Source organism: Scyliorhinus torazame, chromosome 2 (genome assembly GCF_047496885.1).
Source record: "Scyliorhinus torazame isolate Kashiwa2021f chromosome 2, sScyTor2.1, whole genome shotgun sequence".
Taxonomy (NCBI): Eukaryota; Metazoa; Chordata; class Chondrichthyes; order Carcharhiniformes; family Scyliorhinidae; genus Scyliorhinus; species Scyliorhinus torazame.
In genome coordinates this window covers 27,395,478-27,408,302 of record NC_092708.1, presented here as the reverse complement: position 1 = coordinate 27,408,302, position 12,825 = coordinate 27,395,478, and the positions used below count along the sequence as shown (strand labels likewise).

The 12,825-nt window shown below is 48.8% G+C and overlaps 1 protein-coding gene across 4 annotated transcripts in view; it reads left to right on the top strand.

Moving 5' to 3' along the window:
- The window catches only part of sec22a (SEC22 homolog A, vesicle trafficking protein), a 103,234-nt gene that overhangs the window by 89,414 nt on the left and 995 nt on the right, over positions 1-12,825 (top strand). For 3 of the 4 annotated variants that reach the window (XM_072469875.1, XM_072469848.1, XM_072469857.1), the window contains one exon: positions 11,730-11,795. In XM_072469875.1, the coding sequence (XP_072325976.1) occupies positions 11,730-11,795 (66 nt within the window). Of the gene's footprint in view, positions 1-11,729; positions 11,796-12,392; positions 12,510-12,825 lie in introns of all 4 variants that reach the window. The other variant, XM_072469866.1, reaches the window with a different exon arrangement.

Below are 12,825 nucleotides of genomic sequence, written 5' to 3'. Positions count from 1 at the left end.
GACTGTGGGTCACACATCAAGGGAAACACCACTACTTTGAAACGGCAGAAGATGCGTGGACATTTATTGTCGAAGAGAAACTGGAATAAGTGGGCTAGAAACAGAACGTTTGGGACAAAGTGGTGGGGTGATTATGTGGGGTGAAGGGGGGGAAGAGATGATTTCCCAAGTTGTTAATCCTGCGACCCTGTAACTTTTCTCTCTCCCCCATGTCGTTGGGGGGGGGGGGGGATGAGGAGCTGGGGACGCCAGCCATTGGGGGCGGGGCCAAATGGGAAGCACGGGCTTTGTTCCCGCGCTATGGTAATCATGGCGGGAACAGGGAAGCAGGAAGGAGGGTGCCTCGCACAGTGGGAGCCGAGGTCACGGGGGGAAGCCGAGGTCGGCCAGAGTTTGCTGACTTCTGGGAGCAACATGGGGGGTGCAATTACGCTAGTGAGGGATCTAGCGGGGGGGGTTAACTGGGTTGCTGCTGTTGGGGAGAAGGGGGAGCTGGTATGGGGTGGGGTGGTCGGGGCGGGAGGGCGCCGTTGGGGGGAGATACGGCTACGTGGGAACCGGGTGAGGAGCTGAATTGAAAAAGGAGATGGCTAATCGACAGGGGGGGGGGAGAGCCCCCCAACCCGGCTGATCACGTGGAATGTGAGAGGGCTGAACGGGCCGATAAAGAGGGCACGGGTACTCGCACACCTAAAGAAACTTAAGGCAGATGTGGTTATGCTGCAGGAGACGCATCTGAAACTGACGTGGTTATGTTACAAGAGACGCACTTGAAACTTATAGACCAGGTCAGACTACGCAAAGGATGGGTGGGGCAGGTGTTTCATTCGGGGCTAGACGCAAAAAACAGGGGGGTGGCTATACTAGTGGGGAAGCGGGCAATGTTTGAGGCAAAGACCATAGTGGCGGATAGTGGGGGCAGATATGTGATGGTGAGTGGCAAATTAAAAGGGGAGGCGGTGGTCTTAGTGAACGTATATGCCCCGAACTGGGATGATGCCAACTTTATGAGGCGTATGTTAGGACATATCCCGGACCTAGAGGTGGGGAAGTTGGTAATGGATGGAGATTTTAATACGGTGCTGGACCCAGGGCTGGACAGATCGAGGTCCAGGACCGGAAGGAGGCCGGCTGCAGCTAGGGTGCTTAAGGACTTTATGGAGCAGATGGGAGGAGTAGACCCCTGGAGATCTAGTAGACCTAGGAGTAAGGATTTTTCGTTTTTCTCCTATGTCCACAAAGTTAATTCACGGATAGACTTATTTGTTTTGTGAAGGGCACTGATCCCGAAGGTGACGGGGACGGAGTACACGGCTATAGCTATTTCGGATCACGCTCCACATTGGGTGGACCTGGAGATGGGGAGGAAAAAGAACAGCATCCACCCTGGAGAATGGACATGGGATTATTGGCAGATGAGGGGGTGTGTTTAAGGGTGAGGGGGTGTATTGAAAGGTACTTGGAACTCAATGATAATGGGGAGGTTCAGGTGGGAGTGGTCTGGGAGGCGCTGAAGGCAGTGGTTAGAGGGGAGCTGATATCTATTAGGGCACATAAAGGAAAGCAGGAGGGTAGGGAAAGGGAGCGGTTGTTGAAAGAACTTCTGAGGGTAGACAGACAATTTGCGGAAGCACCGGAGGAGGGACTGTACAGGGAAAGGCAAAGGCTACATGTAGAATTTGACTTGTTGACTACGGGTAATGCAGAGGCACAATGGAGGAAGGCACAGGGTGTACAGTACGAATATGGGGAGAAGGCGAGCAGGTTGCTGGCCCACCAACTGAGGAAAAGGGGAGCAGCGAGGGAGATAGGGGGGGTGAGAGATGAGGAGGGAGTGAATGGAGTGTTTAAGGCATTTTATGAAAGATTATATGAAGCTCAGCCCCCGGATGGGAAGGAGAGAATGATGTGCTTTCTGGATCAGCTGGAATTTCCTAAGGTGGAGGAGCAGGAGAGGGCGGGACTGGGAGCACAGATTGAGACGGAGGAAGTAGTGAAAGGGATTGGGAGCATGCAGGCGGGGAAGGCCCCGGGACCAGACGGATTCCCAGTGGAATTCTATAGGAAATATATGGACTTGCTGGCCCCGCTACTGATTAGAACCTTTAATGAGGCTAGGGAAAGGGGGCAGCTGCCCCCGACTATGTCAGAGGCAACGATATCGCTCCTCCTAAAGAAGGAAAAAGACCCGCTGCAATGCGGGTCCTATAGGCCCATTTCCCTCCTGAATGTGGACGCTAAGATTCTGGCCAAGGTAATGGCAACGAGGATAGAGCATTGTGTCCCGGGGGTGGTTCATGAGGACCAAACTGGGTTTGTGAAGGGGAGACAGCTGAATACAAATATACGGAGGCTGCTAGGGGTAATGATGATGCCCCCACCAGAGGGGGAAGCGGAGATAGTGGTGGCGATGGATGCCGAGAAAGCATTTGATAGAGTGGAGTGGGATTATTTGTGGGAGGTGCTGAGGAGATTTGGCTTTGGAGATGGGTATATCAGATGGGTACAGTTGCTGTATAGGGCCCCGATGGCGAGCGTGGTCACGAATGGACGGGGGTCTGATTATTTTCGGCTCCATAGAGGGACGAGGCAGGGATGTCCTCTGTCCCCGTTATTGTTTGCACTGGCGATTGAGCCCCTGGCAATAGCATTGAGGGGTTCCAGGAAGTGGAGGGGAGTACTCGGGAGGAGAAGAACACCGGGTATCTCTGTATGCGGATGATTTGTTGTTATATGTGGCGGACCCGGCGGAGGGGATGCCAGAGATAATGCGGATACTTGGGGAGTTTGGGGATTTTTCAGGGTATAAATTGAACATGGGGAAAAGTGAGTTGTTTGTGGTGCATCCAGGGGAGCAGAGCAGAGAAATAGAGGATTTAGAATTGAGGAAGGTAACAAGGGACTTCCGATACTTGGGGATCCAGATAGCCAAGAATTGGGGTACATTACATAGGCTTAATTTAACGTGGTTGGTGGAACAGATGGAGGAGGACTTTAAGAGATGGGACATGGTGTCCCTGTCACTGGCAGGTAGGGTGCAGGCGGTTAAAATGGTGGTCCTCCCGAGATTCCTTTTTGTGTTTCAGTGCCTCCCGGTGGTGGTCACGAAGGCTTTTTTCAAAAGAATCGAGAAGAGTATTATGAGTTTTGTGTGGGCCGGGAAGACCCCGAGAGTGTGGAGGGGATTTTTGCAGCGTAGTAGGGACAGGGGGGGGCTGGCACTACCGAGCCTAAGTGAGTACTACTGGGCCGCCAATATTTCAATGGTGTGTAAGTGGGTGGGAGAAGGGGAGGGAGCGGCGTGGAAGAGATTGGAGAGGGCGTCCTGCAGGGGGACTAGCCTACAAGCAATGGTGACGGCACCGTTGCCGTTCTCACCAAAGAAATACACCACAAGCCCGGTGGTGGTGGTGGCTACATTGAAAATTTGGGGGCAGTGGAGATGGCATAGGGGAAGGACGGGAGCCTCGGTGCGGTCCCCGATAAGAAATAACCATAGGTTTGTTCCGGGGAGAATGGATGGGGGATTTGGAGCATGGCAAAGAGCAGGGGTAGCACAATTGAGAGATCTGTTCGTAGATGGGACGTTTGCGAGTCTGGGAGCGCTGACGGAAAAATATTGGTTGCCCCAAGGGAATGCATTTCGGTATATGCAAGTGAGGGCTTTTGCGAGGCAACAGGTGAGGGAATTCCCGCAGCTCCCGATGCAGGAGGTGCAGGATAGAGTGATCGCAGAGACATGGGTGGGGGATGGTAAGGTGTCGGACATATATAGGGAAATGAGGGACGAGGGGATTTCGGCGGCAGCGGTGCGCAGGGGCCTTCTGGGAGGTGAGTAGTGAGTTTAAAAGCTCTTACCTTTACAGGAGCAGCCCTTTGGATTTCGGCGGCAGCGGTGCGCAGGGGCCTTCTGGGAGGTGAGTAGTGTATTTAAAAAGCCTTACCTTTACAGGAGCAGCCCTTTGGATTTCGGCGGCAGCGGTGCGCAGGGGCCTTCTGGGAGGTGAGTAGTGAGTTTAAAAGCTCTTACCTTTACAGGAGCAGCCCTTTGGATTTCGGCGGCAGCGGTGCGCAGGGGCCTTCTTGGAGGTGAGTAGTGTATTTAAAAAGCCTTACCTTTACAGGAGCAGCCCTTTGGATTTCGGCGGCAGCGGTGCGCAGGGGCCTTCTGGGAGGTGAGTAGTGAGTTTAAAAGCTCTTACCTTTACAGGAGCAGCCCTTTGGATTTCGGCGGCAGCGGTGCGCAGGGGCCTTCTTGGAGGTGAGTAGTGTATTTAAAAAGCCTTACCTTTACAGGAGCAGCCCTTTGGATTTCGGCGGCAGCGGTGCGCAGGGGCCTTCTGGGAGGTGAGTAGTGTATTTAAAAAGCCTTACCTGGTCCCGTGTCTGTTCTTCTTTTCTGTTTTATTTGTTTTTATATAAGGCGGGAACCGGAAGTTCGACTTCTGGCAAGTCCCCCCCCCCAACCAATAAATTCTGGTGGAGAGGAAACCCGAGACACTACACGTGTAGTGTCTCCCACCCGCCCTCCTCCTCTAACCTAATAATAAGACCCATTGGTGTAAGGTAAGTGCCATATTATATTATTATATTATTAGCATTGTGCAGGTCAAGGATCGGAGGTGGAGGAGCAGTCTCTGTCAGCGAGAGAACCTGAGAACATCTCAGACACTCAGAAGGTAAGAAGGTAAGTAAGTGATTTTTACTTTTATACCTTTTTTCAAATTGTGTGTGTCGGGGGGAAACTGAAGTGACATCACAGAAAAGCTGTGGCCAGAGTGGCTGGTTGGGATTCTAACCTAAATTTAAAAAAAATTTGAGTATTTGGGAACTAATTAAACATAATGACTTAATTATAATTTAGAGGATATCTAAGCCAGAGATCGGAGAGTATTATAGTTAGCTATCGCATTTCTATTAGAAATCTAGTGCTAGGAAACAGATAGTTGACAGTAACTTTGCAATTTTTTAAAAAAGTATTTAAAACAAAAAAAAAACAAATTTTAATTAATTGACGCAATGGCAGTTAGAGGGGTGCTGTGCTCTGACTGTGAGATGTGGCAGGTCCGGGAGGCTTCCAGCGTCCCGGATGGCTTCATCTGCAGAAAGTGCACCCAACTGCAGCTCCTCACAGACCGCATGGTTCGGTTGGAGCAGCAATTGGATGCACTTAGGAGCATGCAGGTGGCGGAAAGCGTCATAGATCGCAGTTATGTAAATGTGGTCACACCCAAGGTGCAGGCAGAGAAATGGGTGACCACCAGAAATGGCAGGCAGTCAGTGCAGGAATCCCCTGTGGTTGTCCCCCTCTCGAACAGATATACCCCTTTGGATACTGTCGGGGGGGATAGCCTATCAGGGGAAAACAGCAGCAGCCAGAGCGGTGGCACCACGGCTGGCTCTGATGTTCAGAAGGGAGGGTCAAAGCGCAGAAGAGTAATAGTAATAGGGGACTCTATAGTCAGGGGCACAGATAGGCGCTTCTGTGGACGTGAAAGAGACTCCAGGATGGTATGTTGCCTCCCTGGTGCCAGGGTCCAGGATGTCTCCGAACGGGTAGAGGGAATCCTGAAGGGGGAGGGCAAACAGGCAGAGGTCGTTGTACATATTGGTACTAACGACATAGGCAGGAAGGGGCATGAGGTCCTGCAGCAGGAGCTCAGGGAGCGAGGCAGAAAGTTAAAAGACAGGACCTCGAGGGTTGTAATCTCGGGATTACTCCCTGTGCCACGTGCCGGTGAGGCTAGAAATAGGAAGATAGAGCAGACAAACACGTGGCTAAACAGCTGGTGTAGGAGGGAGGGTTTCCGTTATCTGGACCACTGGGAGCTCTTCCGGGGCAGGTGTGACCTGTATAAGATGGACGGGTTGCATCTAAACCGGAGAGGCATAAATATCCTGGCCGCGAGGTTTGCTAGTGTCACACGGGAGGGTTTAAACTAGTATGGCAGGGGGGTGGGCACGGGAGCAATAGGTCAGAAGGTGAGGGCATTGAGGGAGAACTAGGGAATAGGGACAGTGTGGCTCTGAGGCAGAGCAGACGGGGAAAAGTTGCTGAACACAGCGGGTCTGGTGGCCTGAAGTGCATATGTTTTAATGCAAGGAGCATTACGGGTAAGGCAGATGAACTTAGAGCTTGGATTACTACTTGGAACTATGATGTTGTTGCCATTACAGAGACCTGGTTGAGGGAAGGGCAGGATTGGCAGCTAAACGTTCCAGGATTTAGATGTTTCAGGCGGGATAGAGGGGGATGTAAAAGGGGAGGCGGAGTTGCGCTACTTGTTCAGGAGAATATCACAGCTATACTGCGAGAGGACACCTCAGAGGGCAGTGAGGCGATATGGGTAGAGATCAGGAATAAGAAGGGTGCAGTCACAATGTTGGGGGTATACTACAGGCCTCCCAACAGCCAGCGGGAGATAGAGGAGCAGATAGGTAGACAGATTTTGGAAAAGAGTAAAAACAACAGGGTTGTGGTGATGGGAGACTTCAACTTCCCCAATATTGACTGGGACTCACTTAGTGCCAGGGGCTTAGACGGGGCGGAGTTTGTAAGGAGCATCCAGGAGGGCTTCTTAAAACAATATGTAAACAGTCCAACTAGGGAAGGGGCGGTACTGGACCTGGTATTGGGGAATGAGCCCGGCCAGGTGGTAGAGGTTTCAGTAGGGGAGCATTTCGGTAACAGTGACCACAATTCAGTAAGTTTTAAAGTGCTGGTGGACAAGGATAAGAGTGGTCCGAGGATGAATGTGCTAAATTGGGGGGAGGCTAATTATAACAATATTAGGCGGGAACTGAAGAACATAGATTGGGGGCGGATGTTTGAGGGCAAATCAACATCTGACATGTGGGAGGCTTTCAAGTGTCAGTTGAAAGGAATACAGGACAGGCATGTTCCTGTGAGGAAGAAAGATAAATACGGCAATTTTCGGGAACCTTGGATGACGAGTGATATTGTAGGCCTCGTCAAAAAGAAAAAGGAGGCATTTGTCAGGGCTAAAAGGCTGGGAACAGACGAAGCCTGTGTGGCATATAAGGAAAGTAGAAAGGAACTTAAGCAAGGAGTCAGGAGGGCTAGAAGGGGTCATGAAAAGTCATTGGCAAATAGGGTTAAGGAAAATCCCAAGGCTTTTTACACGTACATAAAAAGCAAGAGGGTAGCCAGGGAAAGGGTTGGCCCACTGAAGGATAGGCAAGGGAATCTATGTGTGGAGCCAGAGGAAATGGGCGAGGTACTAAATGAATACTTTGCATCAGTATTCACCAAAGAGAAGGAATTGGTAGATGTTGAGTCTGGAGAAGGGGGTGTAGATAGCCTGGGTCACATTGTGATCCAAAAAGACGAGGTGTTGGGTGTCTTAAAAAATATTAAGGTAGATAAGTCCCCAGGGCCTGATGGGATCTACCCCAGAATACTGAAGGAGGCTGGAGAGGAAATTGCTGAGGCCTTGACAGAAATCTTTGGATCCTCGCTGTCTTCAGGGGATGTCCCGGAGGACTGGAGAATAGCCAATGTAGTTCCTCTGTTTAAGAAGGGTAGCAAGGATAATCCCGGGAACTACAGGCCGGTGAGCCTTACTTCAGTGGTAGGGAAATTACTGGAGAGAATTCTTCGAGACAGGATCTACTCCCATTTGGAAGCAAATGGACGTATTAGTGAGAGGCAGCACGGTTTTGTGAAGGGGAGGTCGTGTCTCACTAACTTGATAGAGTTTTTCGAGGAGGTCACTAAGATGATTGATGCAGGTAGGGCAGTAGATGTTGTCTATATGGACTTCAGTAAGGCCTTTGACAAGATCCCTCATGGTAGACTAGTACAAAAGGTGAAGTCACACGGGATCAGGGGTGAACTGGCAAGGTGGATACAGAACTGGCTAGGCCATAGAAGGCAGAGGGTAGCAATGGAGGGATGCTTTTCTAATTGGAGGGCTGTGACCAGTGGTGTTCCACAGGGATCAGTGCTGGGACCTTTGCTCTTTGTAGTATATATAAATGATTTGGAGGAAAATGTAACTGGTCTGATTAGTAAGTTTGCAGACGACACAAAGGTTGGTGGAATTGCGGATAGCGATGAGGACTGTCTGAGGATACAGCAGGATTTAGATTGTCTAGAGACTTGGGCGGAGAGATGGCAGATGGAGTTTAATCTGGACAAATGTGAGGTAATGCATTTTGGAAGGGCTAATGCAGGTAGGGAATATACAGTGAATGGTAGAACCCTCAAGAGTATTGAAAGTCAAAGAGATCTAGGAGTACAGGTCCACAGGTCATTGAAAGGGGCAACACAGGTGGAGAAGGTAGTCAAGAAGGCATACGGCATGCTTGCCTTCATTGGCTGGGGCATTGAGTATAAGAATTGGCAAGTCATGTTGCAGCTGTATAGAACCTTAGTTAGGCCACACTTGGAGTATAGTGTTCAATTCTGGTCGCCACACTACCAGAAGGATGTGGAGGGTTTAGAGAGGGTGCAGAAGAGATTTACCAGAATGTTGCCTGGTATGGAGGGCATAAGCTATGAGGAGCGATTGAATAAACTCGGTTTGTTCTCACTAGAACGAAGGAGGTTGAGGGGCGACCTGATAGAGGTATACAAAATTATGAGGGGCATAGACAGAGTGGATAGTCAGAGGCTTTTCCCCAGGGTAGAGGGGTCAATTACTAGGGGGCATAGGTTTAAGGTGAGAGGGGCAAGGTTTAGAGTAGATGTACGAGGCAAGTTTTTTACGCAGAGGGTAGTGGGTACCTGGAACTCACTACCGGAGGAGGTAGTGGAAGCAGGGACGATAGGGACATTTAAGGGGCATCTTGACAAATATATGAATAGGATGGGAATAGAAGGATACGGACCCAGGAAGTGTAGAAGATTGTAGTTTAGTCGGGCAGTATGGTCGGCACGGGCTTGGAGGGCCGAAGGGCCTGTTCCTGTGCTGTACATTTCTTTGTTCTTTGTTGTTCTTTGAGGGGGAGATCATGGTAGATGAGCTGAAAGGGAAATGGGAAGAAGAGCTGGGGGAGGAGATTGAGGAGGGGCTGTGGGCTGATTCCCTACGTAGGGTAAATTCATCGTCCTCGTGTGCCAGGCTAAGCCTGATACAATTTAAGGTTTTACACAGGGCGCATATGACTGGAGCACGGCTCAGTAAATTTTTCGGGGTAGAGGATAGGTGTGGGAGATGCTCGAGAAGCCCTGTGAACCACACCCACATGTTCTGGTCATGTCTGGCACTACAGGGGTTCTGGGTGGGGGTGGCAAAGGTGCTTTCGAAGGTGGTGGGGGTCCAGGTCGAACCAAGCTGGGGGTTGGCTATATTCGGGGTTGCAGAAGAGCCGGGAGTGCAGGAGGCGAGAGAGGCTGATGTTTTGGCCTTTGCGTCCCTAGTAGCCACCGGTGCAGGATATTGTTAATGTGGAAGGAAGCCAAACCCCCGGGTGTGGAGACCTGGATAAACGACATGGCAGGGTTTATAAAGTTAGAACGGAATAAGTTCGTATTAAGGGGTTCGGCTCAAGGGTTCACCAGGCGGTGGCAACCGTTCGTCGACTACCTCACAGAAAGATAGAGGGAATGGAAAAGAAGAAGACAACAGCAGCAACCCAGGCGGGAGAGGGGGGTGGGGGGGGGGGGGGGGGACCGGACGGACTCTCAGGGATGTTATTGTATATGTATAGACATTTGTTATAGGTAATGTATATTGGACTGTTGGATTGTATCTTTGGAGAGTATCTATTTTTGACAAGGCAGTTGCCATTTAGTTTTGTTTTTGTTTCTGTTTATATATTATTTATTTATTTGTTTAAAACTGGCCACTGTTATTTATATTGCTTTATTGTTGTTTAAAAGAAACACTGTGTACTGTTATGTTTGGCTAAAAAATCTTGAATAAAATATATTTTTAAAAAAAATAATGTCATGTTCAGTCACCATGGCGGCACTGGGATCTGACTAGTCAAATCAACAAAGTGCGGGGCACAATCGCTGAGTAACCAGCTGCCACCACAGGAGGAGAGACCTATTCACCGCAAAATAAAATCGATCCGCCAGTATATTTGATGCACATGTGAGAAAAATGAAAACTCTTTTATCACTGGGTGGAAATAGCACCACGGATCTAACCACCCCCCAATCGGTTTCATGAAAAGCAACAATGCTCTGGCCACCCCTGAAGGAGTCAGAGATTTGGGCCTGGACTGATCCAGACTAGGTTCCAGAACACAATTTAACAACATGCTGCATTTTAAAGTCGGGCTGTAATCTTGCGTTTCAGTGCATATTTATGATGTTTCATTTTAATGTTGTTACTGTTTTCAAAGGATGCAAGTAATCTATTCTGCTGTGTTGGAATCTAAAAGGATTAGCTAGCAAGCAGATCAATTTTTCAGACTAAATGCGCTGTGACCTGTAATGGTTTCACTCACTCAGACAGTTACTGCATTTCAAGATTTTTTGAGCAGGTGAATGAATGGTGATTTGAATTGAGGCTGTGGTGTTACATGGCCCCCTGCTGGAATGATAGTCCGTGTGCTCGTTATTTAATGCTTCAGGTGGTTTATTTTACCCATTTCTTCCTGGCCCAGGTACAGTTCCACAGGCACCAGTTGCCCTCGTACCTCAGCGAATACCTCCAGTGCGGATCTAAACGATGGGTGTCATCTGCAGATGGGTGTCATCTGCAGATCGCAGACGACAAGGGGAGTTGGGCCTGATCCTGTCTGCACGTGTACAGCAGGAGGGGTCGGTGGAAGTCAGTCAGAAGCAGGAATTCTGACTGAATTCTTTGCCTCCTGAGCCAAAGGGCATTTGATATCCCACACCCCGTCGTCCCGTGCTGCAGCTAACTCTCGAGATCAGTAATTAACCCAGAGCCTCTGTGTGGCTTTGTGTGTAATACAATATGCGTTGACAGCGAGAAGGGTACCGTAACAATTCTTAATGACCATTGGACCCGTGGTTTAGTTCCCTTTTACTTGTGGGGTTTCCTTTTTTTGCATGCAACGTTCCCAGTTCAGGACATGGTATCAGCAAGAAACATTTGGCCAGTCGGGTTATAACAAAGGCAGCCGAGGAGAAATGTCTGCCCTCCTTTAGCTTCAGAAGGCCAGACTGATTTTTGCTTTCTCACACTACAGCCTTTCTCGTCTATTTTAACAAAAACTGAAAATACTGGACCATCTCAGCAGGTCTGACAGCATCTGTGGTGGGAAAAGGGAATGAATGTTTCGAGTCTGGATGACTCGTTGTCAAATTTTGCCTATTTATTTTAAAATGTGCATTCACGCCTAATGTAAAAGGTTGAGGCACTTCACATAGGATCCTTGTAGTCAACTGAGAAACTGCTTTCATTCCCTTGACCTGAACCAGATTCACACTGAAGTCTAGAGTAAAAGGACAATTGTAGTAATCCAACAGTTTCCCCATATACATCCTTTTTTTGTAATTTAAGGGAACACTTCTGTGATGTTCAAGTAGATACCAGCTGTACAAATCGGTTACATTTCTGCCCCTCCTGTCGCTTCTCGTTTCAGTCTGTGCCGTAAAGAAATGTAAAACTGTAAACACAAGAAGCTGAAATGTCCACCTGAGCAGTGATGTTAACTCTGCCGCCTGCATGTTCAGCAGCAGTGGTAGGACGAGTGATGTGGATGCTGCAGTTTTCAGAGAGAATGCTTTCTCCCGCCTCCCTGCACTCTGAATAACACACAGGCTTGTTTTTTAAATCAAACAGGACGATGAGGAGGAATTCAACAATGTTGCTGTTTTTTTCATCGGGACTGCCGCGTGTTTGTATCAAGTAAGTTTCCAGTCATCGTGCAATTTCAGGTGAATCTTTGCTTTTTGTTTCATTTCGGGGGGGGGGGGGGTGCAGGTGTCAAACACATGTGGAAACACATCGCTACCTCATCAAAACTGCTGAGAAATCCCTTCGGCTACAATGCCTGTTTTATTAAGTTCTTGTTACCATTCTTGCCTTTAGCCGTGAAAAATACCTCTTGTGATAGTTAATGCGATAAAGTAAACATTGATTCCAGCTGCGTCAGGCTCCGGGGTAAAGAAAGAAGCTACGTAAGTTCAGTGCAACCAAGGGCAGGTGTCGCTGTCAGAAAATATTTCTGTACACAAAGGGCAATCAACAGGAAGGGTGGGTAATGTAGGACATTTCTGAATAGCAAGCTGCTATAATGAGAAGAGGACCAAGATTGATTTTCTGGAAGGATAAGATTAAAGGGTCGCTTTCATTGCAAGGACAGTTTATAATGTTATTGAATCTCTTGTTCTAATCTGTATTCGCAACTGAGCTGCAATTTTGTAAGAACTGCCTTTGGTCACTTCTGGAATTTCGCCAGCTAACTTTTGCCAGCTAAACGGAAGCATGTCTTTTGCTGCACAGATGCAGATCGACAGAAAACTAGAACTTGCATTAACATGGTGCCTTTCGCACCCTCGGAATGCCCCAGAGTGCATAATAGCCAATAAATAACCTCTACAGAGCATCCGCTGTTGCTGGGTAAGCACGGGCAGATAGTTTGCAAACAGATTTCTCTTTCCCCTTTTGATACTTTCATTTGCCCGCAGTAAATTATACCAGGCAGGCTTCTGTCACAGTCTGCGCTGTGCGTCCTGTAACTACTGTTGAACTTTTCAACGGTGAAGTTGGGATTGTGACTAATGGTAATCCAGGACCAAATGCATTAATGGAAGCAACGTAGTAACAGTAATACTGTTTTTTGTACTGTGCCGTTTAGATTGGAATTTCTTTCAGCCCTCCACTACTACACTGCAGTGGACATGGTGCCAAATATCGAGATTCAACAGTGGTTTTG